Source organism: Chlorocebus sabaeus, chromosome 20 (assembly GCF_047675955.1).
Source record: "Chlorocebus sabaeus isolate Y175 chromosome 20, mChlSab1.0.hap1, whole genome shotgun sequence".
NCBI classification, from domain to species: Eukaryota; Metazoa; Chordata; class Mammalia; order Primates; family Cercopithecidae; genus Chlorocebus; species Chlorocebus sabaeus.
Window position 1 is genome coordinate 121,870,100 of NC_132923.1, and position 13,106 is coordinate 121,883,205.

The following is a 13,106-nucleotide window of genomic DNA, read 5'->3' on the forward strand; positions in this document are numbered from 1 at the left end:
ATTCTTAATATTAAGCCTTGCCACGGAAATATCCATGCTGAGAGGTGCATTTACTGCTGGAATTAACCAAACTCATTTATAACAGGCATTAGAAAATGTTTCCCGGAGTTGAAACTATATCTTGCTTATTCTAGGGCACATGCATGCCACTCCTTGAAAAGCTGCAAAGAACTGGCTAGCTGTTCTAGCTTTTCTAGGTGGACATTGTCCCCCACCCCCACCCCGCCCCCAGCACAATGGTGTGAGAGGAAGGAATGAAATTGAAAACAAGAGCCCAGGGGGAATGAAACGCGCAAATCACGTGACTTCACTTTAGTTGCTTTTCACCCGGTGGCTACAAGAAGGTGACACAGTCACCCTTACTCACTCTAGAGCCAAGGGCTTCCAGCTGGTGGTCCTTGTCTTTGTTCTGACTTTTTAGTTGATTGACTTTTTCCTTTAGTTGTTGAACTTGCTCATCCTTTGCTAACATGTCTTTTTGCAAAGATGACACCATCCCTGTAAAAAAGAAGACTCACAGAGGTCAAAGAGGCAGTGAGGATGACTGTCATCGCTGCTGCTGTCAACCAGTTTGTGACAAGCCTGGCACCGAGAAGGGAGGTGTCTCCAAGGTTCCCAGGAGCTTGAATGGGGTTGAGATCAATACCCACTGCACATCATTTGTTCAAGGTCTCTGTGAGAAGGAGAGGAAACATCTGTCAGGGTGCTGTGGGCATCGGCCCTGCCTGGGAACAAAGGCTCAGCAGAGAGAGGGACCAGGAGGGGCCATGATGGGCCTGTGGCAGCAAGGGACGTGTTGATCCACACTCACACACTCACCTGAGTTTGGAAACCGTCTCTGGCACTTACTAGCTCAGTTGTCTTTTTTCTTGAGACAGGGTCTCACTCTGTCACCTAGGCTGGAGCGCAGTGGCATGATCATGGTTCACTGCAGCCTCTACCTCCTGGACTCAGGCGATCCTCCTGCCTTGGCCTCCCAAGTAGCTGGGACTACAGGTACGTGCCACTTTGCCTGGCTAATTTTTGTATTTTTTGTAAACATGGACTTTGGCCCATGTTGCCCAGGCTGGTCTCAAACTCCCAGGCTGAAGCAATCCGCCAGCCTTAGTCTCCCAAAGTGCTAGGATCACAGATGTGAGCCACAATGCCCAGCCTAGCTTAGTGGTCTGAACAAGTTATTTAACCTCTCATTGTATCTACAGAGTTGTTGTATAAAGAACATAGAAGAGTGGCTAACACATAGTGTTTATTCCTTGCCACCCATGACTCTATGTGGTAGCCAGCTTGCAAGAGGGCCCCAATGATTCCTGCCTGTTAGAATACCTGGCCTAATGTGGCCCCCTCCCACCTGAACAGGGCTGATGTGTGTAACTCATATGGCTCTGTGGAAGTGGTGAATGTGACTTCCCAGGGTGAATCATCAAAGATGTTGTGGTTTCTTCTTTGCTCTCCTTTGGGTCACTCAGTCTGGGGAAAGCCAACCGCCATGTTGGGAGGACACTCAAGCAGCCTGAGGGAAGGGCACACATGGTGAGGAACCGAGGCCTCCAGCCAACAGCCATGTGAGCGAGTCATTCCAGAGGGGGATCCTCAAGCCCTAGTCGGGCTTTCGATGACATGGCAGCAGTCGCTCCTGCAACCTCGTGAGAGACCCTGAGCCAGACTAAGTCACTCCCAAGTTCCTGAACCACAGAAACTGGGTAAGATAAACATATCTGTTGCTTTTTTTGGGATAACTTGTTATGTGACAGCAGAGAGCCAATATACTATTGTATTATCACATGGAGAAAAAGAGAGAAGGGTGCATAACGCAGTGGTATTGGATTATCTCATACGGTCCTTTTCTTAGAAAAACACTCATCCTAGTTTTGTTGGACGTATCAATCAAGAATCAATCTTTCTTGCACAATCAAGGATGTGTAATAAAGAACAAAATGATTGAGAATTTCATTGTAAAAATGAGCTTTGTCCGGGGACATAGTTAAGTTCCTTGGAAACAGACTGTTCTCTCTGGGGCTTGCCTGCATGCTTTGTGAGGCGGGACCAGAATGACCTTTTCTCTAGAGTGAATTTGGCTCAATTCTCTACCAGATGCCCTCTGCAGTGCAAGGTTGCCCCATTCTGGATGGTGGGAAAGTGAGCTACACTCAGGCCTGCGTGTGCTTTGAGATGGTTCCCTCTGCTCCTCCCGGGTGGTTCCTTCCCTGCCCACATGCACGTGCTGATCACTTCCCTGACTCTGCTGAAGACTTGAGGGGGACCCTCTGAGATCTCTGGGGTGCTCTCTGTGCAGCCCCCTCCCGCCTGGCACGCCGCCCAGCAAACTAAAGCTAGGCTGGCTTCTCCACCTCCATCTACTCAAGTCGGGCTGACCGCTGGGCTGTGTCTGGCTTACCCTCCCTGCTGGAAGGGGTCCAGGAACTCTCTCGAGTGCAAGCCAGCTGGGGGCAATGGTAGGTTTCATCTTGTTTGTTTCTACTCCCTCCCAGATCACTGTCATGTGCTTCTTGGGGCCAATATATGGAAACCATTATTTCAGACATTTTTTCTGTTTGTTTTTCATTTGTTTATTTGAGTTGTTTCAGGCAGGTGAGGAAATCCGGACCTTGTTCCTCCATCTGCCTCTCTTGCCATGGAAGATGGGGTTTGTGATGTGTTGTCACGGTTTCTGTGAGCCTGGGTCACTGAGTGGCCACAATGACCAAAGTCCCTACTGACCCATGATGGGCCCAGGGAGGAAGCAGGAGATGAACCTGTCTATTGTGAGCACTGAGACTTGGGGGACTGTTTGCCACTGCAGCGTAATGCGGCCCAGTGCTTCTTGAGCTTGAGTGGGCACATGCAGCAGCTGGGGGCTTGTGAAAGTGAAGCCTCTGATCGGAAGCTCAGGAGCGGGGCCTGAAATTCCCAGTTTCTCACAAGGATCCAGGCAATGCTGATGCTGCTGGTCCAGGGACCACACTTAGAGTTGTGAGAGTGTAGCCTATCCCAGGTCATACCTGAGCCCAGGTCTACTCCTTGATTAGAGAAGTGGTGTCTGAGACAAGCTTGCAGCGTGGATGGGGTGTGATGGGCAGACCCCGGGGAGGAGGGCAGGGCCCAGCGAGATCCCCCTTGTATGCCTGGTACCCAGAGCAGCCCTGCCCATAGCGCTCACAAGTATCCAAGAACATTCCAAGTTAGGGAAGAGCAGAGGTAGAAGCTGGAGTGGGGAGGGGGACTGCAGAATGAGTCAGAGAGAAAGGCACGGCCAGGTGGCCTGGGTTGTGCAGAGACAGTGATGGTGCTGGTTCAATGCCAGGCTCAGCTTTCACAGCCACGGGCATGTTTCCTGCTGTGCAGGGGGGACTTTAGGAGCAATATCCCCAACCCGGACTCATTCTCTCCCCACCACCTGCTTTTCTCTCTTCCCCCTTTCTCTGTCCAAGGCCCCATTATCTGCAGGTCTCTAGACATGTCATTCTCTGCCTTAAAAACCCTAATGTGTCCCATCACACTTAGAAGAAAAGCTGAACCCCTCCCCTGTAATGTGGCCCTGCCTCCCCACCGACCCCACCGGGTCCCACAGCCCCTTGTTCCCTGACCCCCGCCACACTCGCTGGCCGCTGCTCCCATACCGCACCTTGGTGCTGCCTCAGGGCCTTTACATCCACGGTCTCTGACTGGCATACGGATCCCAGGGGCCTCCCAACAGCCCCTCCCACCTCCTCAGAGATATCCCTGCCCAGGCACTAAGCCAGGGGTGTCCAATCTTTTGGCTTCCCTGAGCCACACTGGAAGAAGAATGGTCTTGGGCCACGCATAAAATACACTCATACTAACAATAGCTGATGAGCTAAAACAAAAACAAAAACAAAAAACAAACAAACAAAAATCGCCAAAAAATAAAATCTCATAATGTTTTAGGAAAGTTGATGAATTTGTGTTGGGCCTCATTCAAAGCTGTCCTTGGCCATATGTGGCCCGCAGGCTGCGGGCTGGACAAGCTTGCACTAAGCTATTCTCCTTCACTTCACCCCATGAAGGACTTCCCCACCACGGTGCCCAGCTTTATTTCTTCTGGAGGACTGATCTCTCTCTGGTATGGGCTTGTTCATTTATCTGTTTACTTCTTACTGTCTGTCATCCTCTCCCACGTGTGAGCCCCGTGAGCAGGGGATCTTGACCGTTTGCTCAGGGCTCTCTCTCCCCAGTGCCTAGAGCAGTGCCTGGCATCTAGTAGGCGCTTCATAAATGTGTTGAATGAATGAATGAAGGAATGAGTCCAGGCTAAGAAACAACTGTGCCTGGCAAGGGGGGGCCATGAGTTGGCTGCCCCATTCCCACCCAAGTTCTGGAGTATCAGCTACCTCTCAATTAGCAAAATGCTTTCGCTGTGGCCCAAGAGCACCAGTGTGAGATTGGGTAAGAGGCTGGGTGCCTTAAACAGGCAACCCCATTCTAGCCACATTCTAGTTCGCATTCATAGCAAACTGGCTCACGGGACTGCCTGAGCCACAGCTTGTCCTGTGTGCTCCCTGGTGAGGTCCATGTTCAGCAGGCCCTTTAGCTAAGAGATGGCACATAAACCTCTGAGGACGAACTCAGGTTCATGGACAGGAGCTGCCTAAAGGGATGCTGGGAAGAACTTTGAGGCTGCAGCCAAGTTCAGTAACAAAAAGTATATGGTTGATTGGCGATGTCTGCTGTGGCCAAGAACATGGGGTGCGGGAGTGGCAGCTCCCAGGCCCAGCTCCAAAAAGGGCTCACCTGATGCGATAGCGTTGTCCCTCTTTAAGTTCTCACCCTCGTTCTTCAGGGATGTGATTTCTGAGTTCCGCTCCGACAGGGTCTGGCACAGCACCTGGCTGTACCCTTTCTGCAGGGCACTGATCTGTGGGAGGAGGCGGCACAGTCAGAGAGGGGCTGGCCCACGCCTGGGAGACACACAGGTACTTCTTACAAGCTTGACAGAAAGATTCAGATTGATTTTTGGCTGGGGTGTTGGGGAAGCTAAGCTTTTTAGTTTTAACTAGTGGGAGGGACAGGGGAGGGCCTGTTCCTTCAAGGACCACTTCTTATGTCATCAAAATATGAACCTTATCTTTGTGCCCATAAAGGGGCCCAGGCCCGGCTGCCACTGGGGGTACCTGGTTCCTTAATGTGCCTTCCAATGACCTTTGGACTCTCAGCCACAAACAGACCACCTGTTAGTTCCAGCTCACCTAGTACTGACTGGATACAGAGCAAAGTTCAAGAGAGGGAAGCACGTTATAAAATTAATTCCCTCAAATGATAACAACAGGTTTTATCTCATAGAACACTCTAGAGCTTACAAAGCCCACTCACAGACACTACTCCTTCAACAGGGCCTCATGGTCTCTCTGCAGGAGGCTCTAGGGAATGCTCCTGTATTAGTCTGTTTTCATGCTGTGATAAAGACATAACCGAGTCTGGGAAGAAAAAGAGGTTTAGGCCGGGCACAGTGGCTCATGCCTGTAATCCCAGGACTTTGGGAGGCTGAGGCAGGCGGATCATGAAGTCAGGAGATCGAGACCATCCTGGCTAACACGGTGAAACCCTGTCTCTACTAAAAACACAAAAAATTAGCCAGGTGTGATGGTGGGCGTCTGTAGTCCCAGCTACTCGGGAGGCTGAGGCAGGAGAATGGCATGAACCCGGGAGACAGAGCTTGCAGTGAGCCGAGATCACACCACTGGACTCCAGCCTTGTGACAGAGCGATATTCTGTCTAAAAAAAAAAAAAAGAAAAAGAAAAAGAAAAAGAGGTTTAATTGGAATTACAGTTCCACTGGCTGGGGAGGCCTCAGAATCACGGCGGCGGCAAGGGAAAATGAGGAAAAAGCAAAAGTGGAAACCCCTGATAAACCCATCAGAGCTTGTGAGACTTATTCACTATAACGAGAATAGCATGGGAAAGACCAGCCCCTATGATTTAATTACCTCCCGCTGTGTCCCTCCCACAATACGTGGGAACTCTGGGAGATATAATTCAAGTTGAGATTTGGTGGGGACACAGTTAAACCATATCATTCTGCCCCGGCCCCTCCAAATCTCATGTCCTCACATTTCAAAACCAACCATGCCTTCCCAATAGTCTCCCAAAGTCTTAATTCATTTCAGCATTAACTCAAAAGTCCACAGTCCAAAGTCTCATCTGAGACAAGGCAAGTCCTTCCTGCCTATGAGCCTGTAAAATCAAAAGTAAGCTAGTTACTGCCTAGGTACAATGGGGGTACATGTATTGGGTAAATACAGCCATTCCAAATAGGAGAAATTGGCCAAAACAAAGGGGTTACAGGGCCCATGTAAGTCTGAAATCCAGCAGCACAGTCACACTTTAAAGCTCCAAAATGATCTTTTGACTCCAGGTCTCACATCCAGATTACGCTGATGCAAGAGGTAGGTTTCCACGGTCTTGGGCAGCTCTGCCCCTGTTGCTTTGCAGGGTATGGCCTCTCTCCCAGATGCTTTCACGGGCTGGCATTGAGTGTCTGTGGCTTTTCCAGGAGCATAATTCAAGCCATTGGTGGATCTACCATTCTGGGGTCTGGAGGATGGGGGCCCTCTTCTCACAGCTCCACTAGGCAATGCCCCAGTAGGGACTCTGTGTAGGGGCTCTGACCCCACATTTCCCTTCTGCACTGCCCTAGCAAAGGTTCTCCATGAGGGCCCCGACCCCACAGCAAACTTCTGCATGGGCATCCAGGCGTTTCCATACATCTTCTGAAATTCAGGTGGAGGTTCCCAAACTTCAATTCTTGACTTCTGTGCACTTGCAGGCTCAACACTATGTGGAAGCTGCCAAGGCTTGGGGCTTCCACCCACTGAAGCGCCAGCCTGGGCTCTATGTTGGCCCCTTTTAGCCATGGCTGGAGGGCGTAGGATACAGGGCACCACGTCCCTAGGCTGCACACAGCATGGGGACCCTGGGCCTGGCCCACAAAACCACTTTTTCCTCCTGGGCCTCTGGGCCTGTAATGGGAGGGGCTGCTGTGAAGGTCTCTGACATGCCCTGGAGACATTTCCCCCATGGCCTTGGGGATTAATATTAGTCTCCTTGGTACTTAAGCAAATTTTTGCAGCTGGCTTGAATTTCTCCCCAGAAAATGGGTTTTTCTTTTCTACTCCATCATCAGGCTGCAAATTTTCTGAACTTTTATGCTGTGTCCCTTTTAAAATGGAATTCTTTTAACAGCACCCAAGTCACCTTTTGAATGCTTTGCTGCTTAGAAATTTCTTCGGCCAGATACACTAAATTATCTCTCTCAAGTTCAAAGTTCCACAAATCTTTAGGGCAGGGGTAAAATGCCGCCAGCCTCTTTGCTAAAACATAACAAGAGTCACCTTTGCTCCAGTTCCCAACAAGTTCCTCATCTCCATCTGAGCCTACCTCAGCCTGGGCCTGATTGTCCATATTGCTATCAGGCTTTTTGTCAAAGCCATTCAGCAAGTCTTTAGAAAGTTCCAAACTTTCCCACATTTTCCTGTTTTCTTCTGAGCCCTCCAAACTGTTCCAACCTCTGTTAGCCAGTTCCAAAGTTGCTTCCACATTTTCAGGTATCTTTTCAGCAATGCCCCACTGTATTGGTACCAATTTAGTGTATTAGTCTGTTTTCACACTGCTGATAAAGCCATACCCGATACTGGGAAGAAAAAGAGGTTTAATTGGACTTACAGTTCCACATGGTCGGGGAGGCCTCAGAATCATGGTGGGAAGTGAAAGACACTTCTTACATGGTGGCAGCAAGAGAAAATGAGGAAGAAGCAAAAGTGGAAACCCCCGATAAACCCATCAGATCTCCTGAGACTTATTCACTATAACGAGAACAGCACAGGAAATACTGGCCCCCATGATTCAATTACCTCCCCCTGGGTCCTTCCCACAACACATGGAATTTCTGGGATACAATTCAAGCTGAGATTTGGTGGGGACGCAGCCAAGCCATATCAGCTCCCATTTTGCAAGTGAGGAAATCAAGACTCAGGGGTGAGGTTGCTTGCTTGGGATTGCACAGATCAGTCAGTGGTAGAGTTATGATCCAAATCCAGGCTTTAGTTGCCTGCTTCCAGTGCTTGCCACTTATCATGTGGCTCTAGGAACCAGCATTAAGAGCCTGAGGCCGTGGAGCATGGTAGGGACGCAGGAGGCAGACTGCTGTCTGCAAAATTGGTCTCTGCGTAAAGGTAGGGAGAACACCAATTCTGTCCCACTTTTTTATTCTGTAAGTGCGGTGACGGTCGTAATTTCAGGGTTGTTAAAAGTATTCTAATAAGTTAGTACATGTAAGAGTACTCAGACCATGCCTGGCGCACACATAGATACTAGCTCTGATTATTCCACGATATGTTTTAGCTTCTACTTCTCTTGCCTGTCTCCAGGAAGTTAGATTGATAATATTTCTGTGTGCATTTGTAAGCCTTGCCTAGGCTCACTTAAACACCAGTGTGATTGTTATTAAGAGGAGTGCAAGAATTCCTGTTAATCATCACATCGTGTTTCAGGCATATCATAACATATGACAGGGTGGGAGTGGGGGGACACCCACAATGCAGATACGGTGTGCCCTGCACCTGGCCACCAGGTGGCGCTTATAGTCTGTTTTAGTGTCTGTCCCTGAAAATCTTGTGGTTATGACTCGGTGGTAGAATTAACAGAAGGATCAAGGTTTCACAATTTACACGGCCCATTTCGTGCACCACTCACATTTTCCCTGGGGCATCTGAGACACTGGAGAAGGGGTGCTCACTAGATGATGGAGGGACATGGGCTGCAAAGCCCCAACCCTCTCCAAGGCCATACATGTGCAGGTCTGCACTTTGGAAACTTGGAGTGAAAAAAATTATTTCACTTCTTCCTGTTTTCTGTGGGGCCATGCAATGCTCCCATAAAAAGGCACTTGGATTTTTTGTTTTAAAAGTTACAGCTCTTCTCAGCTTAATGCTTTTGTTTGCATACCAGAGGCACAACACAGAAAGAAACTTCCAGAAGGGATGGGAAAACACATCCCCCAGACTCCAGTGCTGTCTGACAGACAGGAAATGTTTCAATCTAAGTATCAGAGCTTTAGGATATCAGACTGTGGGAAAACTCCAAGTAGTCTTCAAACATCTTCATCAATTTCATGACCAAAATAAATATCCATATTGTCCATAATTGGCATAAATCCCCAGGTGTTTAGTGCCTGTTATACTGTGTAATAAAATGGGCACTGGGTCATAAGAAAGTTAATAGTGCTAGGAAGACTGATTGCTTCAAGATACTAATTCAGCTTCTAATTAGCACAGGCAGCGCAGACTGCATGGCGGTACGCATCGTCTTAGGGTATCGGATCGGATCGAAGGGCTTTGAGAGCAAATCGTTATGCACACACTTTCAGGAGACCCGGGAGAATAAAGTAATCAGAACAATAAATCAACCTGCCATGTGGCTTATACGTCTGCTTGAATGTTCTGTTGGCAGTAGAATATTTAAGAGACTAAAATGTGAGCAGATGAAACTTGATTTGGATTCAGACCAACTGCATCCTTTAGCTCAGAGATGCTTTGTTATAAAATTATCATCTTTCAATTATGAGCCAAGATCAAAGTGGGGGGAGTAGTATTAATTAGTCAGAGTAATTCTTTCTTTCTTTCTTTTTTTTTTTTTTTTTTGAGACAGAGTCTTGCTCTGTTGCCCAGGCTAAAGTGCGGTGGCACAATCTCAGCTCACTACAACCTCCACCACTCAGGATCAAGCGATTCTCCTGCCTCAGCCTCCCGAGTGCTGGGATTACAGGCGTGAGCCACTGCGCCCGGCCATCACCAAACAATTTTAAAGTAAAAAAAAAGGAATTTGAATCAAGTTTCAAGAGAAACGTACATGACTGATAAATTCGGAAATTCCAGGTGAAGAATTTTTGTTTGATGAAATTCCCTGTAAGGGAACCAGCAACTAACTTCCTCAGAGTTTGGTAAAGGCCTCTGTGTTTGGAACACTGGGTGGTTCCTTCTCCCCACTTAGCTAACTGCCCATAGCGCTCTCTGGCTGGGGCTGGATTTGGGTGAGATGCAGTCACTGAAGTGACAGCATCGTGGGGAAATAGGAAATCGGGGTGAGAACATGGGGTCTGCGAGAAGGTGGACCTGAGTTCAAATTGCACCGCCACCTCTCACGTGCTGTGCAAGCTGTAAGCAGTTCCTGGGTGTCTCTGGGCCTGTCTTAGACTTTTTTCTTTCTTTCTTTTTGACACAGGGTCTCACTCTGTCACCCAGGCTGGAGTGCAGTGGTGCAATCTCGGTTCACTAACCTCTGCTTCCCAGGTTCAGCCTCGGCCTCCCGAGTAGTTGGGATTACAGGCATGCATTACCACGCCTGGCAAATTTTTGTATTTTTAATAGAGACAGGGTTTCACCATATTGGCCAGGCTGGTCTCCAACTCCTGACCTCAAGTGATCCGCCTGCCTCAGCCTCCCAAAGTGCCAGATTACAGGTGTGAGCCACCGTGCCCGGCCTGGGCCTGCCTTAGACCCTTCATCTGTAGAATGGATGTGTCAGAGGACTGTGAGGTTTAAATAAGTTACTCCAAAGTGCTTTGTACTAGTTCTTGCTCGTGGCCAGTGCTGAACAAAGGCTGATCTTGTTCTTACCATGCTAGGAAACTGCCGAGTCTCTCAGCCTTGTGGATTTGTGTTCTTAACCACCATGCTCCACTGACCACCTGTTCCCTAACTCCGGGTGTCTCACCTTGGTTGGGGCTCTTGAAGGCTCCCAGGCCTTGGTCTGAGAGCTGTGCTGTACCTCTCAGGCTCTGCCTACCTGGCTCTTCAAGCTCTGGATCTCTTTCTGTTTGGCATCGATGTCTTCATCCAGAACCTGACACTTCTGTGAGATCTCCCTCTCATTCTGCCTGGAGGTGGTGGTCTCCGACAGCTTCTGACTCAGCTCAGCCACTTCCGTCTGCAGGTTTGCTATTATGACGTCTTTGTATTTGGATTCAATTTCATAATCTGAGAGACGGCTGACCTCTTTTCCCAGCAGCAGAATGATTTCATCCTGGGTAGAGATCAGATGGCAAGCTTACTAGGTGTGGGCCTAGGTGTGAGGCTGAGCCCATTTAAAAAGAAAAAAAGGTAGAGGCCAGGTGCGGTGGCTCGCGCCTGTAATCCCAGCACTTCGGGAGGCCAAGGCAGGTGGATGGCCTGAGGTCAGGAGTTCAAGACCAGCCTGGCCAACATGGTGAAACCCTATCTCTACTGAAAATAAAAAAATTAGCTAGGTGTGGTGGTGAGTGCCTGTAATCCCAGCTACTTGGGAGGCTGAGACAGGAGAATCGCTTGAACCCAGGGGGCAGAGGTTGCAGTGGGCCAAGACCATGCCATTGCACTCTAGCCTGGGCAATAAGAGTGAAACTCTGACTCAAAAAAAAGGTAGGAAAATTATAGTGTAATTCTTTTGGGAAAGTAGGGGCAGGCAGGCAGGGGAAAGGCAGACTTTGGGGCTCTCTCTGCCACTTGGAAACTCAGAGAGACGATAGTGTGGTGAAAACGACTGCTTGCACACAGACTCCTACAATGCATGTGGATACCTTAGAGGGACAGAAACTTTCCTTTCCCCTAAAATTATACTTTCATATTAAGAACCACCATCCCTCTTGGGAATTTTTGTTGCCAAAAAGTTTATTTATAATATTTTTAGGAATTAACTTACCAGGCCTCAGTCTAACATCTGGGAACCAAGGAAAGGTAATTAAGGAAATGACTCTATTCAACCATATTCTGACTATAATGGGGCTATTTAACTTTACAAACTTAATACATTCTGAAATAGCTTTTCCCCTTTCCTCTCTTCTGTTATTCCCTGGCTCTTTTGGTTATTCACATAAAAATGTAGTCCAGGTAACTGAGTCATGAAAAATAAATGAGAGAGGAATGGTGATTTATGTATGTAGGCTCTTGTAAACTTCAGGCTGGAAAAAACTCTGGGCTTGGCAGGCTGTACCCACAGGTCTCATTAACCCAGTCCCCCAGCTCTCCAAAAGAAAAAAACACTGTAGCCGAAGAATTGGTTAGGTTTCCTGAAAAAGCGGGAAAAAGTCCCCCAAACTTCTCGCCAGAACTCATCAATAAAATATCAGGAAGACTGACAACAAAAATTCCCCGACGTGATTCACAGGCAGCGACGGAGTTCCTGATCAGTTACTTTGAGAGGAAACTCTGCTCTCCATGCAATTTTCCACTGGTTGGAAGGAGGCGGGTGGGCAGTTTCTAGGCCAGCGCATTGCCTGGGGAGCTCGACCTTCTAGCTTGCTAACCTGGGGAACCACCGGGTTTTGGTCATGATGGAGCCCGACTGCTGCTCAGGGTCTGTCCTTGGGTCCCTGTGAGTGCTTGTGGCAACATTTCAAAGGACAGCCTCAAACAGAGTCCATGCTCTGGGGCAGCCCCTTGCCTCATCCAATATGAGTTACCCAAGGGCTCCATTTCCAGCCAGGTGTTTGTTCAATATCCACACAACAAACATGTATTGAGCATCTACTGTGTACCATGCTTGTGCTGGGTGCTGAAGTACAGAGAAGCCTGCAGCTTATGGTGTACAGCTACGGTTCCTGCCTTTCTAGTGAGGACCCTGTGACTTCCTTGAGTCAGCACCCCTGACCCTTCCACGTGGTCTTGGCAGGAGGGTCAGTTATGTGCCCTGATCCTTCCTGTCCCGCCTGCCATTGTGCATGTGACCCAGGTTGGTCAGCTGGCATTTTCTCAGAGATTTCATGTATTACCTAAAAGAGGAAGAAGCTCTTGCTTCCTTTGAGATCATAACCTTTAGAGACTTCAGTGTGTTTACAGTCATGTTTTTCAACATAAGAAGCCAGCCTGCTGCAGAAAGCAGAACTATGAGGAAAGCAGTGGAGAAACTGATAGCAGGGAGCACCCTGATCATTTAAGCTCCTAGATCCAGTCATGCCTGAAGCTGGTTGTGCTTTTATATTTTCCAATAAAATAAGACAATAAAAAATGCTTTTAGTTTCTATTTTTCTTTTTCTTTTTTTTTTTTTTTTTTGAGACAGGGTCTTGCTCTGTCACCCAAACTGGAGCACAGTGGCGCAATCACAGCTCATTGCAGCCTTG

The 13,106-nt window shown here is 48.4% G+C and overlaps 1 protein-coding gene across 10 annotated transcripts in view; it reads right to left on the bottom strand.

Annotated features, from left to right (window-relative positions):
* The window catches only part of FHAD1 (forkhead associated phosphopeptide binding domain 1), a 159,551-nt gene that overhangs the window by 86,255 nt on the left and 60,190 nt on the right, over positions 1-13,106 (bottom strand). For 9 of the 10 annotated variants that reach the window (XR_012089778.1, XR_012089779.1, XR_005235736.2 and 6 more), the window contains exons 6-8: positions 10,798-11,034; positions 4,750-4,873; positions 368-498 (exon numbers count right to left, since the gene is read on the bottom strand). Coding sequence is in view for 4 of the 10 variants with exons in the window: in XM_037985011.2 (XP_037840939.2) it covers positions 368-498; positions 4,750-4,873; positions 10,798-11,034 (492 nt within the window). In the remaining 6 variants the exon portion in view is untranslated. The remainder of the gene's footprint in view (positions 1-367; positions 499-4,749; positions 4,874-10,797; positions 11,035-13,106) is intronic. The other variant, XR_012089780.1, reaches the window with a different exon arrangement.